General features: G+C 40.8%; 2 protein-coding genes across 4 annotated transcripts in view; one reads left to right on the plus strand and one right to left on the minus strand.

The window, feature by feature from the left end:
* The window catches only part of si:ch211-40k21.5 (uncharacterized protein LOC100332117 homolog), a 4,007-nt gene extending 1,138 nt beyond the window's left edge, over positions 1-2,869 (plus strand). Inside the window, exons 2-5 of one of the 2 annotated variants that reach the window (XR_009242544.1) lie at positions 348-480; positions 586-660; positions 1,247-1,327; positions 2,746-2,782. Coding sequence is in view for 1 of the 2 variants with exons in the window: in XM_058654230.1 (XP_058510213.1) it covers positions 586-660; positions 1,247-1,327; positions 2,746-2,824 (235 nt within the window). In the remaining variant the exon portion in view is untranslated. Of the gene's footprint in view, positions 1-347; positions 481-585; positions 661-1,246; positions 1,328-2,745 lie in introns of both variants that reach the window. The other variant, XM_058654230.1, reaches the window with a different exon arrangement.
* Positions 1,742-15,403, minus strand: crlf3 (cytokine receptor-like factor 3). 2 transcript variants are annotated; one of them, XM_058654229.1, is made up of 10 exons: positions 15,247-15,375; positions 12,318-12,399; positions 10,276-10,400; positions 6,869-7,076; positions 5,983-6,070; positions 5,679-5,856; positions 4,716-4,944; positions 4,309-4,447; positions 4,111-4,223; positions 1,742-3,168 (listed from the first exon to the last, which is right to left on the minus strand). In XM_058654229.1, exons 3-10 carry the CDS (start codon positions 10,390-10,392, stop codon positions 2,906-2,908), a joined length of 1,335 nt encoding a protein of 444 aa, XP_058510212.1. In that variant the 5' UTR covers positions 10,393-10,400; positions 12,318-12,399; positions 15,247-15,375; the 3' UTR covers positions 1,742-2,905. The 2 variants fall into 2 exon arrangements, with proteins under 2 accessions (XP_058510212.1, XP_058510211.1); XM_058654228.1 differs by lacking the exon at positions 12,318-12,399 and having other exon boundaries at positions 15,247-15,403.
* Between the last annotated feature and the right edge of the window lie 841 nt (positions 15,404-16,244).

The following is a 16,244-nucleotide window of genomic DNA, read 5'->3' on the forward strand; positions in this document are numbered from 1 at the left end:
CAGAAAACTGTTTTCATGGTTTCTCGTTTAAGAAGAACTTTTCCGAAACTAAATGAACATCATTCCACTTCCTGTTTACACCGGCACGCACATGCTCAGTGAACGGGAACGTGTGTTAGCATTGTTGCGGAATGCTGCTCATGCAATATGAAACACTCATCTGGACGTGGATTTTTTTTTTTTTTTTTATGAAAACGCAGTAGTGTGGATGTCTTTGGTTATATTTCTACACATGACTCGATCAATTGAGGAAATAATTTGAATTGAAAAAAATAAATTGAGTAAAAATGCTATTTGACCAATGATGGGATAAAATGTTAAATCTTTAAGTTATGTTTTTATATCAGACAGCAAGTGATCGTAACGCAACATTCGGAGCGTGTCAAGATCAGGGGAGCAGCTACGAGATGGATTCAGGGAACCTCGTAAATTACGTTTGCATCCTTGGTTTTTTTTCCCACAGTCAAATCGCAGTCACAGGTGAAGTCACGCTGATGTAAATGGAACGCTAATAGATATTATGGTCATCAGTACCGGGTGTCTGATCGCGTTCCAAATCAACTTGTTTGTTGTTGTTTGGTTTAGCTTCTTTAGGAAACGATGTCACAACGATTCCTGCCTCCGCCTGAGAAAAAAAGCCATGAACCTGCAAAACACGGAGTAAGTATCGACCATTTGTTCTGCAGAGGTGCTCACTGTGGCTACTTCCTGTTAGCGCTAAAGTTTTACTACCAACACGAGAAATGACATCAAAATAACATGTTTTTTATTTTCTAAGAATAAGTCAGTGGCTCTTATTTTGAAAGCCAGTTTGAGAGGAGGTTCCATGACGCTTATGAAAAAAAATAAAAGTAAAGAATATTTATTTAATAGATATTTGATAGAATAACTACTAAAATGAAATACACTAAAATATGTATTTTACTTGAAAATTATATCTGTTGAATTTATTTTGAAAGTATGCTGAAATAACCTAATGTGTATTTTATTTTGAAATATCAAAAATGAAAGAACGTTGAAATGTGCATTTTATTTTGAAAGAACTACAACAATGAAAGATACAATTAAAATGTGTATTTTATTTAAAAACAAAATCTTTTGAATTTTTTTTGAAAGAATACTGAAAATACATGTGCATTTTATTTTGAAGTTAATTAAAGTTAACGCTGAAATTTGAGTATCTGCTTTTTTTTTCTGTACCTTCATGGACGTTCATGTGTCTGTCTGTCTGTCTGTCTGCGCGTAGTCCTGAGTGCAGGGACATGTGGGAGACAGCCAGTGAAGACAGCAGCTCTGACGACGACTGCGTCGCGTCCATTTGTCTCAGGTTTGTCACAATCAGAGTTTATTTCACGGGTTCAGTTTTTTTTGTTGTTTGTCTTTTTAAAGCCTGGTAGTATTTTGAGATACTGACGGAGCGACTGGAAACACAGAGGCTGTCACAGATTGGTTCCTCAACCCATAAACACTCGACTGATTCTCCAGAAATCACCAGATTTGCTCGGTGACACAGAGTGACCACACGAGGCAGCAGTAGACCAGCAGCTCCTGTGTCCCCATGAGCTAAAATCCCTGATTTGGTGTGGGAGAGTGAGTGGTTTACAAACTTGAGTTTCCTGTTGGAAAAGTCTGTCTCACAGTGAGATAAAGACGTGAAGACGTTTTTAAAGATATCGTAGACTTAAACGGACTGAGTCACTGTGTCAGAAAAAAGACCAAACTATCCCTTTTAAGAGGCAAATTATATAAGTATTGTTTATTTATAAATGTTGGATTGATTTTCACAGTGAGTTTTTTTTTTGCGAAAATGTAAATAAAACACAAAAACATACCAGTAGGTTCATCAGTTGAAATCCTTTAAAGACGAGCTAAATTCAACTGTATTTGTGGCAAAATGAAAACGATGCATAGATAAACATTTGAAACACGCACACACAGAACAGCTGTAAACAATGGCAAACCTTAAAAGAAGGTTCAGGATTCAGATTGAAGAAACACAAAGAAATCAGAAATCCGTTCCCGTGCGTCGCAGAGTCTGGAAAGAAAACGCCAGGGTCCGGCATCACTGTCAGGAAACGAGGGGAAACGAACGCCGCGTCAGCTCTAACCCATGAATCAGTGATTCTGTGATTTCAGCTGCTTTTGATGTGTAAACGTGTGTCACATGTAAACATGAGGACATCAAATAATTAAAAAGTTTCTCTGTCATTTTATCGCAGTAAAAACAAAACAAATGTGTGTTTGTGTCTTTATTTTTTCTTTTGTTAGACAAACTATACCAGACTTGAAAATGATGTTTATTAACCACTCACTCTCCCACACCAAAGTCCATAGAGAAAATCAGTGATTTTAGCTCACAGGGACACAGGAGCTGCTGGTCTACTGCTGCCCTCTTGTGGTCACTTTGTGTCACTGAGGTCAATCTGAATGTGGGATTTCAAAAGCCAAAGTGACAAAATAAGACATTTGAACTTAGTGATGGAGGCAGCAGTGGATCAACTACTCCTGTGTGTGTGATGTTAAAATCACTGATTTTCTCTATGAGGTTTGGTGTGGGAGAGTGAGCGGTTTACAAACTTCAGAAAAGTCTGTCTAACAATGAGATAAAGACGTGAACATGTTCTGAAGATATCGTAAACTGATATAGATCTTATGATTTTAAGCGGCTAAATCAGATTCTCTCTGTGTTTTCACTGTGAGTCTCAGTCTGGTTCTGGATTTTCACTCTGTTTTTTTCTTTTCCAGACTCAGCAATCGTCCTGAAGACGACGAAGAAGAAGAAGGAGGAGAAGAAGTCGTCGTAGGAGGAACGTTAGAAATATGACAAAGCTGTAGAGAGCGGAGCTCATGTGTGTACGACGCTCCGGGGGAAAAACGAAACGCCCGCTGATTGAAGGAGTGACTCTTAGAACACGAGGACCTTCCAGCCTGAGTGGACGAAGGAGCAGCCAAAGAAGAGGCCGTCCACCGCCTGCTCCACCAGCCAATCAAACACCACCTCCCGGTTCCCGGAGCCAATGGTCACCCGCAGTTTGAAGCTGCAGCCGTCGCTCACGTTGTTGCCGACAGGAAACAGGCTCACCACCTCCATGTCAAAGGTCACGGCCGAGCCCATGGTGATGGCGGGCAGCTGGTTGGTCATCTCTTTGCCGTTCACGAACACGGCGCCTGAAACATCACCGCCACGGGGAGGAGGAGGAGGAGGAGGAGGAGGTTTAAAACACAACAATCGTACAACCACATACTAAATTTACTCAAAGAAAGTTTAGTGGAAAAGACGAATGCTCCGGACTGCATGAGACGATCGAGTCTTCATTCCTGCTGTTTGCAGTTTACGACGCGTCTCTCGTCCGTGTTTAAATAATGGCTGCAGCGATTATTCCTCAATTACTAAATGAATGGAATAATCAGTGGAGGCGCTTTTAAACAAGATTTTTCAGCTTGTTAAAATGTGAATATTTTCTGGTTTCTTTGCTCCACAGAAACAAAGAAATCATTAAAAACTCAATCGTTATCTTCATTTCCAGGTTTGATAAAACACTGATCAAGCAATTAATCAAAAATAATTGATTATGAAGAATGTCTTTAGCTGCAGTCCCAGTTTAAATGAAGGCTTTTATTTTCTGAAGTGGAGACAGTGAGGACGGACTCGTCTCACATGGCAGCGTCATGTGACGCGTCACTGAGACAGACTTAAAGTTTATTTTTTTTATTGTTATATTTAAATAATAAAATGTCATCATCTGAAAACTTGTTTATTTTTATGTGTGTGTGTGTATATATATATATATATATATATATATATATATACACACCCATACATATACACACACACACACACACACATGCATACATATACATACAGACATAAAAGTCTGTCTAACAGTGAGATAAAGACGTGAACACGTTCTGAAGACATCGTAGACTTAAACTGATGTCGATTTTTATCATTTATATTATGTGTTCAACCTGTTTTTTTTCCCTCATGTCGTTTCTCACACGCGAAGACGAGGTGACTGACGGCCATGTTTTCACTTTTTTAAAACCACACAGTTTCAGAATGTTTTGTGATCCAGACTCAGATCTTGGGACCGTTTTTGTTCAACTCACCTTTGGTGGAGATGCAGACGGCCTGGTCTCTCTGAAGAGACTCCGCCCCCTTCTCGTTGCCCACGCACACGCCCAGACTGTCCCTCCGATCCACCTGACCTGCTGCTGAGATCCTGCCCAGTTAAGGTTAGGGTAAGCATTGTGTCAATGATGTGTCCTCACTACAATATAGAACCGTGTGTGTGTGTGTACACATACTTGAAGGTCAGCGTCTGGCCACAGAAGTACGTGGCTGCGTTGGAGTAGAGGACTTGGCAGCGTGTTTGAGAGGACTCGTTACGCAGAGCGATGTTTCTTCTGCTGCTCAGGACGTAGCCCTCAGTGCCCAAACACCATTCTGTTAGACACACACACACACACACACACGTCACAAACATTTTAGTCATTAGTTCCACGCTTCAAATGACGTTGCCTGAAAAAGAAATCAGGTCTTTACTACATTATATACATGTATATATATATTCACTTATCTCCTCCAGCTGATGTGTATACAAGTGTGAAACAGTTGTTTAGCTCTTTTAAAGCATCCTCTACCATCACTAACGTATCTTAACGCATCACATCCTTAATTTCAACGGGCGGAAGGAAGCGTGCGACGTACGTACCGTGCGACGCGAGTGTGGTGTATCCCGTCTGCGGGACGCTCCACGGGCTCCACTCGGTGCGACCCTCTCCGCGGGCGCAGACTCTGAACAGATAATCTGTGTGAGGATCCACGTGGAGAACCAGGAACTCGCAGTCCCGTCCGATGTAGGAGTCCTCGTACTGGCTCCCCCCGCTGCCAGAACGCCGGTGCTGCAGCCAATAATCTGCTGCCGTGAAATCCTCGTCCACCTGAAGCACACACACACGTGAAGATAAGGTGTTTTTCCCACAGTAAACACACGAGTGTGTGTAAGAATTTATTATTTCTTATGCCAAGGTCAGTATTTTACGATCTGACAGACAGACGTAATGTTTAGGGAAGAGGAGTGATGAAGTTACGTCATGTTTTATTATCACGTAAAGAGGAGTGATGAAGTTACGTCAAGTTCTATTATCACGTAAAGAGGAGTGATGAAGTTACGTCAAGTTCTATTATCACGTAAAGAGGAGTGATGAAGTTACGTCAAGTTCTCCGAGTTCGTAAAGAGGAGTGATTAAGTTACGTCAAGTTTTATTATCACGTAAAGAGGAGTGATGAAGTTACGTCAAGTTCTATTATCACGTAAAGAGGAGTGATGAAGTTACGTCAAGTTCTATTATCACGTAAAGAGGAGTGATGAAGTTACGTCAAGTTTTATTATCACGTAAAGAGGAGTGATGAAGTTACGTCAAGTTTTATTATCACGTAAAGAGGAGTGATGAAGTTACGTCAAGTTCTATTATCACGTAAAGAGGAGTGATGAAGTTACGTCAAGTTTTATTATCACGTAAAGAGGAGTGATGAAGTTACGTCAAGTTCTATTATCACGTAAAGAGGAGTGATGAAGTTACGTCAAGTTCTCTGAGATCATAAAGAGGAGTGACATCACCACAGAGCGAGAAGATCGTGCTCTCTGACCTCGGCATTCGTGTCCCTCACCAACCTTACACCAGCGGACCAGGATGCTTCCTGGTCTCTCCTGCAGCTCATCGATCTGGACCGGTGGGTGGGAGGAGACGCAGCCGTGGCGGAAGGCCCGGTCTCTCAGCAGGACCAGCAGAGAGTCGTCCAGCTGGGCTGAAACACACGGTACATCCACCAACGCTGGTACCTCGGGTAGACTAGGAAACACACACACCTTGTTCTTACAATCAAATCACGACTACTAAAAGTAAGAAGCCCCTCCCACCACATCAGTGGACACAGGACTTATGACGAACTTCTGTAAGTCCTCATCAGGGACAGACCTGTCCAGTTGGATGTGTATGGCCTTCTTAGTGAAGCTGCCCAGTTTGTCCTCCTTCTCCCCGAGACCACAGCGCAGAGCTGCTTCTCCTGTGGACGACAGATATTTACTATGATTATTTCACTCATGATCACATGCTTTATCAAACGAAGAAGGCTCTGGAGACATGACACCAAACATGGTCTTAGTTTTTGGAGTTAGTGAAATACACTAAATATTATAAATGATATATTGTATACACACACACGTATCTAAGCCTAATTATTGGTCTCCAGCTGAATTTGACCATATTTATAGTCGATGTTATTTATTTGTAACACACGTATATTTTATTGTAGTGTATTTGTAGTGTTGAGTGGTGGTGATTAACTCACTCACACCAGTGTTTCCTGAAGCAGAATGTTGCATATTAGACCTTTTAAAAGGTTAATATTGTATAGTGATGCAACGATTTACCCATTACTACATTAACTAAAACTAAAAGTGTTGTTTTTACAATTAAAACCACTTTGTCATTTTTCAGCTTCTTAAATGTGAATATTTTCTACTTTCAGTCATTTTTCAGTTTCTTAAAACGTGAATATTTTCTACTTTCTGTAATTTTTCAGCTTCTTAAATTTGAATATTTTCTACTTTTCTGTCATTTTTCAGTTTCTTATTAATTAATATATATTCAATATTTTTCATTTGTCATTTCTTTCCTCCATAGAAACAAAGAAATCATTCAAACTGAATCATTTTTAGTTTGTGGACAAAAACAAAGACATTTCAGAACAGCATCATCATCATTTCCAGGTTTAGGAAACACTGATCAACATTTTCTGATATTTAAATACTCCATTAAGCTGCTGATTAAATGATGGAAATGATTTTTTTGGGGTACCCACCCTCTCTCAGCAGCTCGTCGGCCTGGCCCACCCCGTGCTCAATGAGGCTCTGACAGTCATCCAGCGGTTTGACGCTGTCGGCCTCGATAGAGTCCACCTCGGCCAGCAGAGCGTCCAGTCGCTCCGTCAGTAACCGAGTGGCCGCCACCTGCAGCTCTGCAAAGTGCCTCCGGAGGGCCTCGCGGGCCTGACCTGAGCTTCCCCGAACCTGAAGAGGAAGAAGGTAGAAAAAATTTTAGGATTGTCACGACACGATCTCATTGATGTGCATGTTAAAAGTCTGGTTTTACTCAGACTAAGACAATAGTTGTTTTTTTTTTTTGGAGTATAATGTAAACATGTTAGTCTGAGTAAAACCAAACCATTCTTATGTCACGTGATCGGGCTCACGATCGCCGGCTTTCAGCAGTGCTGTCTTTAAATCCACCAGACTCCTCTGTTAAATACAGACATTTCACACATTTGCTTTGCTAAATGTTGCAGATGAACGCATGTTTTCAGGATTTCACGAAGGCTTTTCAACTTTGATCTACAGTTGGACATTGTTGGCTTTGACGTCGCGCTCATGACTCTTCAGTGAAGACACTCCCTGACCAATCAGAGGCCAGCAGTCTGTTGACGTACATGCAGAGTTCAGTATCGGCTCAGCTGAACCTCGTCAGAGCAGGAACTAAAAAAAAACCATCAGGTTCTATCACTGATGGAAAGGCAGCATTAGTTGTGATTCTCAGACTCGGCCACAGCTCGACGTAGAGAGTGTCAGTGAGGTCTCGGCTCACTGTGAGAGCTGCTCTTCATCAGGAAGCTTGATTTGTCATCAGAGGAAGACGCTTCAGTTTCAGTTCTCCAACACACACACACACACACACACACACACACACGTGAGGACATTCATAGACATTACTAACCCTAACCCATTCCCTGGCACCTGATCCCAACCTTAACTAGCACAACCAAGTACCTAACCCTAAACCTTCCCCTGATCCTAAAGCCAGGTTCTAACCCTGAAAAGGCCATTTTTGGGGTTGTCAGAATGTGAGGACATGTTCTAATGTTTCTAGTTTTTTCCTCACAATGAGAACCCATACAAGAACACACACACACACACACACACACGCGCACACACAGGACGTTTTCCACTGGCAACAGTGAATCACTTCCTGACGACTATCAGAGCGACAACAGACGACTGAGGATCAATATTTTGGGATGGGTAAAATAATAGTGGAACTAAAAATATAGAGTCAGTGGATGATTTGTCAAACGTGGGAGGAGACGACGTGACATCAGAGAAAATCCTAAACAAGAACGTTTGTTTCCTGATGTTTGGACGAAGCATTGTCTGAGATTTCTGAGATTCACACACACACACACACACACACACACACACACACACACACACAGGTATCTCCTCTCTGTGTGTCTTGTATGTGTGGCCTCGTTGGGACCTTTCCAGGCATAAACGCTGACACTTGTCAGGACCAGTCGTCCTCATGGAGACCAAACCCTGCTCCTGATGAGGCAGAACTTCATCTCCGAGGAACTGGTTAAGTTCAAGGTTAAGATTGGAATTGTGGTGAAGGTTCAGATCAAGATTAAGAATCTGTGACGACTATATTGATTAAAAAATATATGGACTCAACTGAATTACATTTAAACATGTCACTTTATCACATTTCTTGAATTTCGAGCCTAAATATTTGTGTTATCGCAGAATTTTTGACCACATTTATAGTTGATGTCACCGTCTCTAAATATCATTATTCAACATTAAAAAGCCAAAGAAATGAAACAGGTGAAGCAGGTGGAAATTAACAGGTTATAATAAGTGTTATAAGATCATGTAATACAGATTATCAATAAGAGTAGATTATATTTAATTTTACAGCATATTTACAGCATATTGTCTTTTCATGAGTCCAGAGAAACAACCTTAGTGCAGCTGTGTGTGTGTGTGTGTGTGTGTGTGTGATTATGGGATAGAAACACCACCTCATGTCTGATCCAGAATAATGGATGAGGACGTCTGGTTTTGGGGGCAGAGGGAGTCTCAGAAAAGCTGCAGCGTGTAACTTTTGCTCCGTCAAGCAAAACTCTCAGACCTGACTGAGGGAGAATTTGTGGGTATACAGCAGCAGAGCAGGGGCGGGGCAGCAGAGCAGGGGCGGAGACGAGGCGCATTTATCCCGTCAAACAAAAATCTTTGTCGTTTCCAGTTTGCGGTCGTCTCACTTTAGCAGCTCAGTGTTGGGCCGATTCGAAACCTTAACACTGCTGTACTTGGAAACACAGCGAGAGAGAGTCGTGTGGTTTATTGACATTTTCCTTGTTACGTTGATTTATTTAAGGAGTGGTTTGAAAGTTAACGAGGGTTAGGGTTAGCTTTCACTTTTCGTTCATTTACGCACAAAATCAAAAGTACGGAAAATTCATTTTCCACTTTCAGATTCTCAGTTGACTGTGGGAGAGATGGAGTGATTCACAGATTCACATCGTCTCTCCTTCTCCCTCCACGTCACCTCTCTTTAGATTTCGACAGGAAATGGCAGCATTGTTTACCGAGAGCAGCTGGACGAGTAAACGCAGACAGCAGGAGGAAGGAAGAGATAGCAGAGAGCGACGGGGAGAATATTCTCTCTTGGGACGGGGACGGGGTCGGGGGGGGGGGGTGGTTGGCTGATGCTGCTGCACTGCTGGGTTTTGCCGGAGTTCATTTGAAACATATGAAGATGGTTTGGCAGGATAATCCAGTTTAGAGAAAAAAAAACACTGGCCTCAGGAATTAAAAGCTGTTTCTACTTCACACGAGAAAAATGAAACATGCCGTTCTTTTCTCGTGTTTTTAATTTTGTTTGTTGTTCTCTCTCACTTGTTCACTTGTTCTTTGCGCTCCCTCACTTGTTCTTTGCGCTCCCTTCACTTGTTCACTTGTTCTTTGCGCTCCCTCACTTGTTCACTTGTTCTTTGCACTCCCTCACTTGTTCACTTGTTCTTTGTGCTCCCTCACTTTGGTTTTTTGTCTGGAACTCGTTCCCCAAGTTTTCTCAGTCGACATCCGACAAAATCATTGTAAATATCTAACGTTTGTCAGATTCTAAACGTTAGATATTTACAGTTATTTTGTCTGACGTTCACAGGGAAAACTTGGGGAACGAGTTCCAGACGGACAGCGACTCCAAGCCTGTGATGATTTCCGGTCCATTGAGCTGTCGCTCCAAAACTCAGTGGCCAATCCGCCAGCAGCTTCCTAAGGCCCGCCCACAAACAAAAAAACCACGTCGCAAGAACACGTGTATTTTCAAACAATAAAATACAATCAACAGTTAATATTTTGTTTGCTTCTTAAAAAGTGTTGTTTGTAAATATTGCCCCAAATCTAATTCCATATTTAATGACATCAAAGTTACCTGTTTGCGGGCCTGGTTGAGGCCATGCAGGCGCTGCTGGAGTTCACTGCGGTAGTTCTGGGCCGCCTCGATGCTTTCCTTGGCCTCCTGCAGCAGCGCGTCCACCTCCACAGACATTCTCCCACCTCCACAGACAAACCACACACTTCAGTTACAAACATGTGCCAAGACAGGTGGATTCCCAGCAGGGCTCCAATAATTAAGTAATAATTACCCCATTAGTCAATGAATCATCTCCAATTTTAAACGTCAAATAGTTTCTCTGATTTTCTGGTTTCTTTTTTCCACATTAACAAAGAAATCATCGTTTGTCGTCAACATTTTATGAACCAAACAACCAATCAATTCATTCAGAAAATTAATGGGCAGATAAATCGCGACCCTGATTTACAAACAACTATATGGCATCATGGCCTCTGTGTTGTGCTGCGTGACAAATCGTGAGGTTGTTGGAAATACCTGAAATATACGCAGGGTTTTAAGTCATGTTCATTCATATATATATAATATATATTATATATTAAAAACATTTCAGACTGGTTTTAGGAGTAAAATATTGGAGCAGTTTTGTTATTTATTTGTTGTATATTATTTGTTTGTGGGTTTTTTTAGGGGATTGGATTTAAGCCATGCAACAGTGTTCAGTCTTGTATGAGGTAAAAGGAACCCTCAAAATACCAGAAAATGACTTTTGTAGAAGTTGAAGTCACTTTTTTATAATATTACTTAAGTGAAAGCACTAAAAGTTTATGACATTTACTTAACTTAAGAATCAGAAGTAATTTTCTTTGTAGTTACGTTTTAGTGAGGCGTTACACTTGAGCCATGGTGGATCAGTGGTAGGGCCAATAGTCTTTCGCCTGGAAGGTGGTGGGTTCAATTCCTGGCTCTGCTCATCTATGTGTGTCCTAGAGCAAAGACACTAAAGCTCATGTGAATTTTCTTCTTATTTTATTTGGCAGTAACGAGTAACAAAGATAGAGGAAAATTCAGTGCAGAAACATGAATTTTGTTCTTTACGGTCATTTGTTACGTTACTCGTGTTCTTTTTAAATGAGACCTGATGAAGTGGTGAATTCTCAGTTCGGCCTGCACGCAGAAACAAAAGTGAACAACGTTTCCTTTCTGAACAAACCGCTTCCTGTTACACGCGTCTGTTTTGTGGTGAAACGACGAAGAGGACTTGAAACTCAAAACTGTTCTTTTCCCTTTTTTTGTAGTTACGAAACAGATTGCAATACAGACAAACGTATTTATTTATTTATTTATTTATTCCAGCAAGTGTGACTGAAGACTTTAATTATGACTTCATTAAAGACACTGCTGTGATCTTAAGTGGCCGGCGCTGTGTCATTTGTGTAAACCTTCGCGTTCTGTGCGTCACTTTCTCCGACACAAGTCTCTTTTGCTCAGCTTGGTCCTCGTCGGAGCTGAAAGCAGAGACACGGTGTTATCTCCTGCTGCGGTAGACTGCGCTTCCTTCACAGCATCTAAAGAGGAAGTCGCCGACAGGCCTCGTGTTTCTGCCATATACAGTATCACCAAAGAATCATCAGGATCATTTTTAGATTCATTTATATTCCTATATTCGCTCTCATTGGCTTTTTTTTGTCTGACATTATTTTGCAGTATCTTTAATGTCCTGAATTATGTGGCTTTGCATTTGAGGTCAAAACGTTGTTGTTGTTTTTTAAAAGTTGCTGTACAACAATTACTGTCTGCAGTATCAGCAGAGTTGACCCAAGGGGTTTGGTTCAGTTTACAACCTTCAGTTGATTTTAGGCACGTAACAACTGAAGAACTCTACGTCAGTTTAAGTCTATAAAGATACAATATCTTTAAAAACATGTTTATGTCTTTATCTCACTGTTAGACTTTTCCAACAGGAAACTGAAGTTTGTAAACCGCTCACTACCGCTCAAAGATACTGCAGCTCCAGTTTCCCCCACCAGCTAAAATCACTGATTTTCTCTGTGGGCTTTGGTGTGGGAGAGTGTGGCTATTTTGTGACTTCAGTGTTCGAAATCTAAATTCACATTTACCTCAGTGACACAAAGTGACCACGAAGCATCACTTCAGAACTGAGCCTCTGTGTCTCACGCTGGTTCTCGGCAGTCACAGTACCTGACACAACCACACATTGAAATCCTGCATCAATAACGCTCAGACAAACACAGTGTATGAAATCTACATACACATGAATGCATATGTGGAGCTACAGAATTATACATGCATGCGTTTGCACACACACACACACTATGCTTTTTGTTTTTCATAAACATAAACAGCTGCTGCTTTCTCTCTGTGTGTCTCAGCGTGTTATAATCCATGTCTCTCTCGCTCCGTCTCTGTCTCCACAACCTTCTGAGGACACTTTAGTGGACAGTAAGCACTCAGCCGAGCAAACACCGAGCGAGTTCTCCTGTCACACACAAACTCCCGTGTCTTGTCTGTATGATCCGGGTGTGGTTGCACACACAAATCCCTTTCTGCCTTTTATTTCTTTTGAGCTTTTCATGCACAGTGACAATGAGCAGCAGTGTGTGTGTGTGTGTGTGTGTGTTTCTCAGAGTATTTAGGTCAACCTGTCCTGCTGTTGTCCCGCTTTCACTGGACAGTTCGTCTCTAGAAAGACGGCATCATACATTCTGTGTGTGCGTGCGTCCTAAAAACTGAAGTGACACACAAACGCAACCTTTGTGTGACATAAGAATTGTTGTGTTTTGGTCACAGTGCAGTGCTGGTGAGTCGTTTACAAGGACTGGTTGTGTGGGGTTTTTTTTTTTCTTCTTCCGCATGACACATAAGAACTATATAACTACATAAGGATTATTTTTACACGGGTAGGTGGAGTAATGTCATTTTACCACGGGACATCTGGAATATCAATGGCCAATTCACACGGGATAAGAAATCTGATATGTACCAAACTAGACAAAAACCACACCATTTGGTAGGAAATGTATTTAACTAAAGCAATCAGACGTCCCATGCCTCTGTCATTTGCTTTCAAACTTCTTTCCGGGTCAGAATGGTGTTTTGTCGTAAATTTTCCGACGGACTAGTGTGAAACTGAACCTCCGTGCTTTAAAGTCTGCAGAAAACTATTGTGAACAGGATATTTACACACATATTTACTGATGGCCTATTCACATGGGATTAGTATTAACCCGGACATTTTTTCCCCCCAAGGTAAAGTTTGTATCACTTTGTAAACCACTCACTCTCCCACTCCAAACCCCACAGAGAAAATCAGTGATTTTAACATCACAGCACACAGGAGTTGTTGATCCACTGCTGCCTCCATCACTAAGTTCAAATATCTTATTTTGTTTCAAACCCTTTATTCAGATTGACCTCAGTGACACAAAGTGACCACACGAGGCAGCAGTAGACCAGCAGCTCCCGTTTCCCCCACCAGCTAAAATCACTGATATTCTCTATGGACTTTGGTGTGGGAGAGTGAGCGGTTTACAAACTTCAGTTTCCTGTTCCTGTCTCACAGTGAGATAAAGACATGAAACATGTTCTGTAGATATTATAGCCTTTAGTTCAGTGGCTAAATTTTTCCATCTTCCATCGTCTTAAATCCAAAAATATTAAGTTGACCGACGAGAATTTCACAGAATTTCCTTTTTTTTTTTAACTGGCTCATAAAAACCAAACGCTGCCAACAGATTTACTCATCATTGCACTCGTCCATCTGTTTATGATGCAACCTCAAGTCTCCAAGCATCGTGTTTCACTCGACGTCACAAGTTACTTCTCCACACGCTGCATGCACGCACACGCTCCATCTCATAGGAGAGTCATGACAGGAATTCAACAGCAAACGGACTTTGTTGTTGTTGTTGTTGTTATTATCAGAACAGCGAGGTATCAGACGTGTCCAAACTGAACATGGGGACCTTTTCTTTCACTGGCAAATCATTGTGAAAGATGTCAAATATAAAATATATAAATGAAAACTGAATTTTTCATTTGTTTCATATTAACAAAGACATCATTAACACTGGATCGTTTTGGTTTTACTTTTAAGGATCATCGTCATTTAGCGGTTTGAAAAACAGTGGCCAACATTTTGTTGTACTTGATCACTTGATTAATAGCGAATTCCCTGGTGGAAATGTAAATTAAATTACAATTTTTTTGTGTGTTGATAAGCTAAGTGACATATTTTATGTCAAATATTAACTATTTGCTTCATATAAATCTACACCCCCCCCCCCCCCAAAAAAAGAGATTCACCACGATCAACCACCTGTTGGTGCTTTTTAATCGCGATCCGCGATTTATATTGCGATGCTTTGTCTGTTGCCCCGTCCCAGGTCATAACTCGCTCACAACTTCTGAACTTTTAATTTCATCATTAGATTAAACCTCAGGTTTTATTCAGTTAGGTGTAGAGTTACAGAAAATGCGTTTCAATGCCTACTTTGTTTTTTTGCTGGAATGGTCACTCAAGTTTGTTCACATGTGGGCAGAGCTGCTTCCGAACCACGTTGAGGAATCACGCAATTTTAGGTTGAAGTGACTATAAGTGAACACGGGTCGATCACAGTCGCGCAAGTAAACAATATATTTAATAAGTTGTGTACTAGGGTGAATTCGGCGTGGAAACTAGTCATGAAGCGGAAACACTTTACGTACGAAAACTCAAATTTCAGCTGATGGATCGCGCTGCCTCTTACTGTGATGACAATACCAGGCGAACTCGCAAAAAGGGAGGGGGTGTTACTGTATATACGAGACTGAATGAGGATTACTAGTTTAGTTTAGGAGTTTACATAAAGCTTCGTGTTATAAAGTCAGAACTCACAGGGTAACGAAACGACTTTTTTCACGAGGTCTAGCGTTAACTTTCCCGCTTGCGTCAAAATGACAATGAAACTCGGAGCGTTTAACAGACAGCGAAACATAATGATTGTGGTAGAAACGTTTGTAAAATGGCGGAAAGTTTCCCAAACGTACCTGTTTTCTTTTTTAAAGCATTCTGGGGGGCATTCCGTACCGAAACTGTGCGTCAGCTCGAAGCCGCTGCAGCCACTTATGAAGAAGAAGAACGAGGAGAAGAAGAAGAAGAAGTTTTGCCCAAGTCCACAAATGACACTTCCGAGGCTTTAAAGGCAACAGCCAATCACAGGCGAGGTGCTTTTGATGAACATGTGCAACAGCCAATGGCATTGAGGCTCTACTCTTCTCTCCCCCCGCCCACTCAGATTAAAGTGGAACTGATGAAATAAAGCAGAAAAAGCAGCCAACAAATAAAAAACCACTAATAATATAATTAACAAAGTGGAATTCAAAATGTCACATGACATTTTTACCACGTAGAAGGAATAAATGAAGGATTATTTCATTTATTTTGTCACGGTGAATATTCAAATAGCTTTTTGGACTGATGTGAAAATGTTTATAAGAAGAAAACGATGAACTGATGACGTTTCAGTCGTGATCACCATTAATCACTCCGGATAACCGGGTCAATCTGGAGCGATGGCGCCCTCTTGTGGTGAATTGGCTGCTTTGCGTTGCAGCAGAAAGACGAAGCAGATCTTAGAAATAATAATTATAAACGATAAATGTAAATGTTATTTAAAGATTCACAGAGTTCTAAAAATGATCATTATTATTATTATTATTATTATACAATATAAAATAATACATCAATAATACAAGTATAAATTAGTACTATTTTAATAAATAAAAACATTTCTTTCAGGGGGGTTTTCAGCCTCTTAAATGTGAATATTGTAGTAAAAAAGAGACATTTACTAACACTTTAACAACTAATTTATTTGTGCGCAAAGAAACCAGAAAATATTTAGGAAGCTGAAAAAACAAACAAACTAGTTTTGATTATTTTGTTTGACAATTTTTTTTTTAGCTGATTAATAATCGTGTAATTTGTAATTTCCATTAACAGTCTGGTTATATGGTGTCTTTGTAAATGCATTTTAATTGGATGT

Source organism: Solea solea, chromosome 16 (genome assembly GCF_958295425.1).
Source record: "Solea solea chromosome 16, fSolSol10.1, whole genome shotgun sequence".
NCBI classification, from domain to species: Eukaryota; Metazoa; Chordata; class Actinopteri; order Pleuronectiformes; family Soleidae; genus Solea; species Solea solea.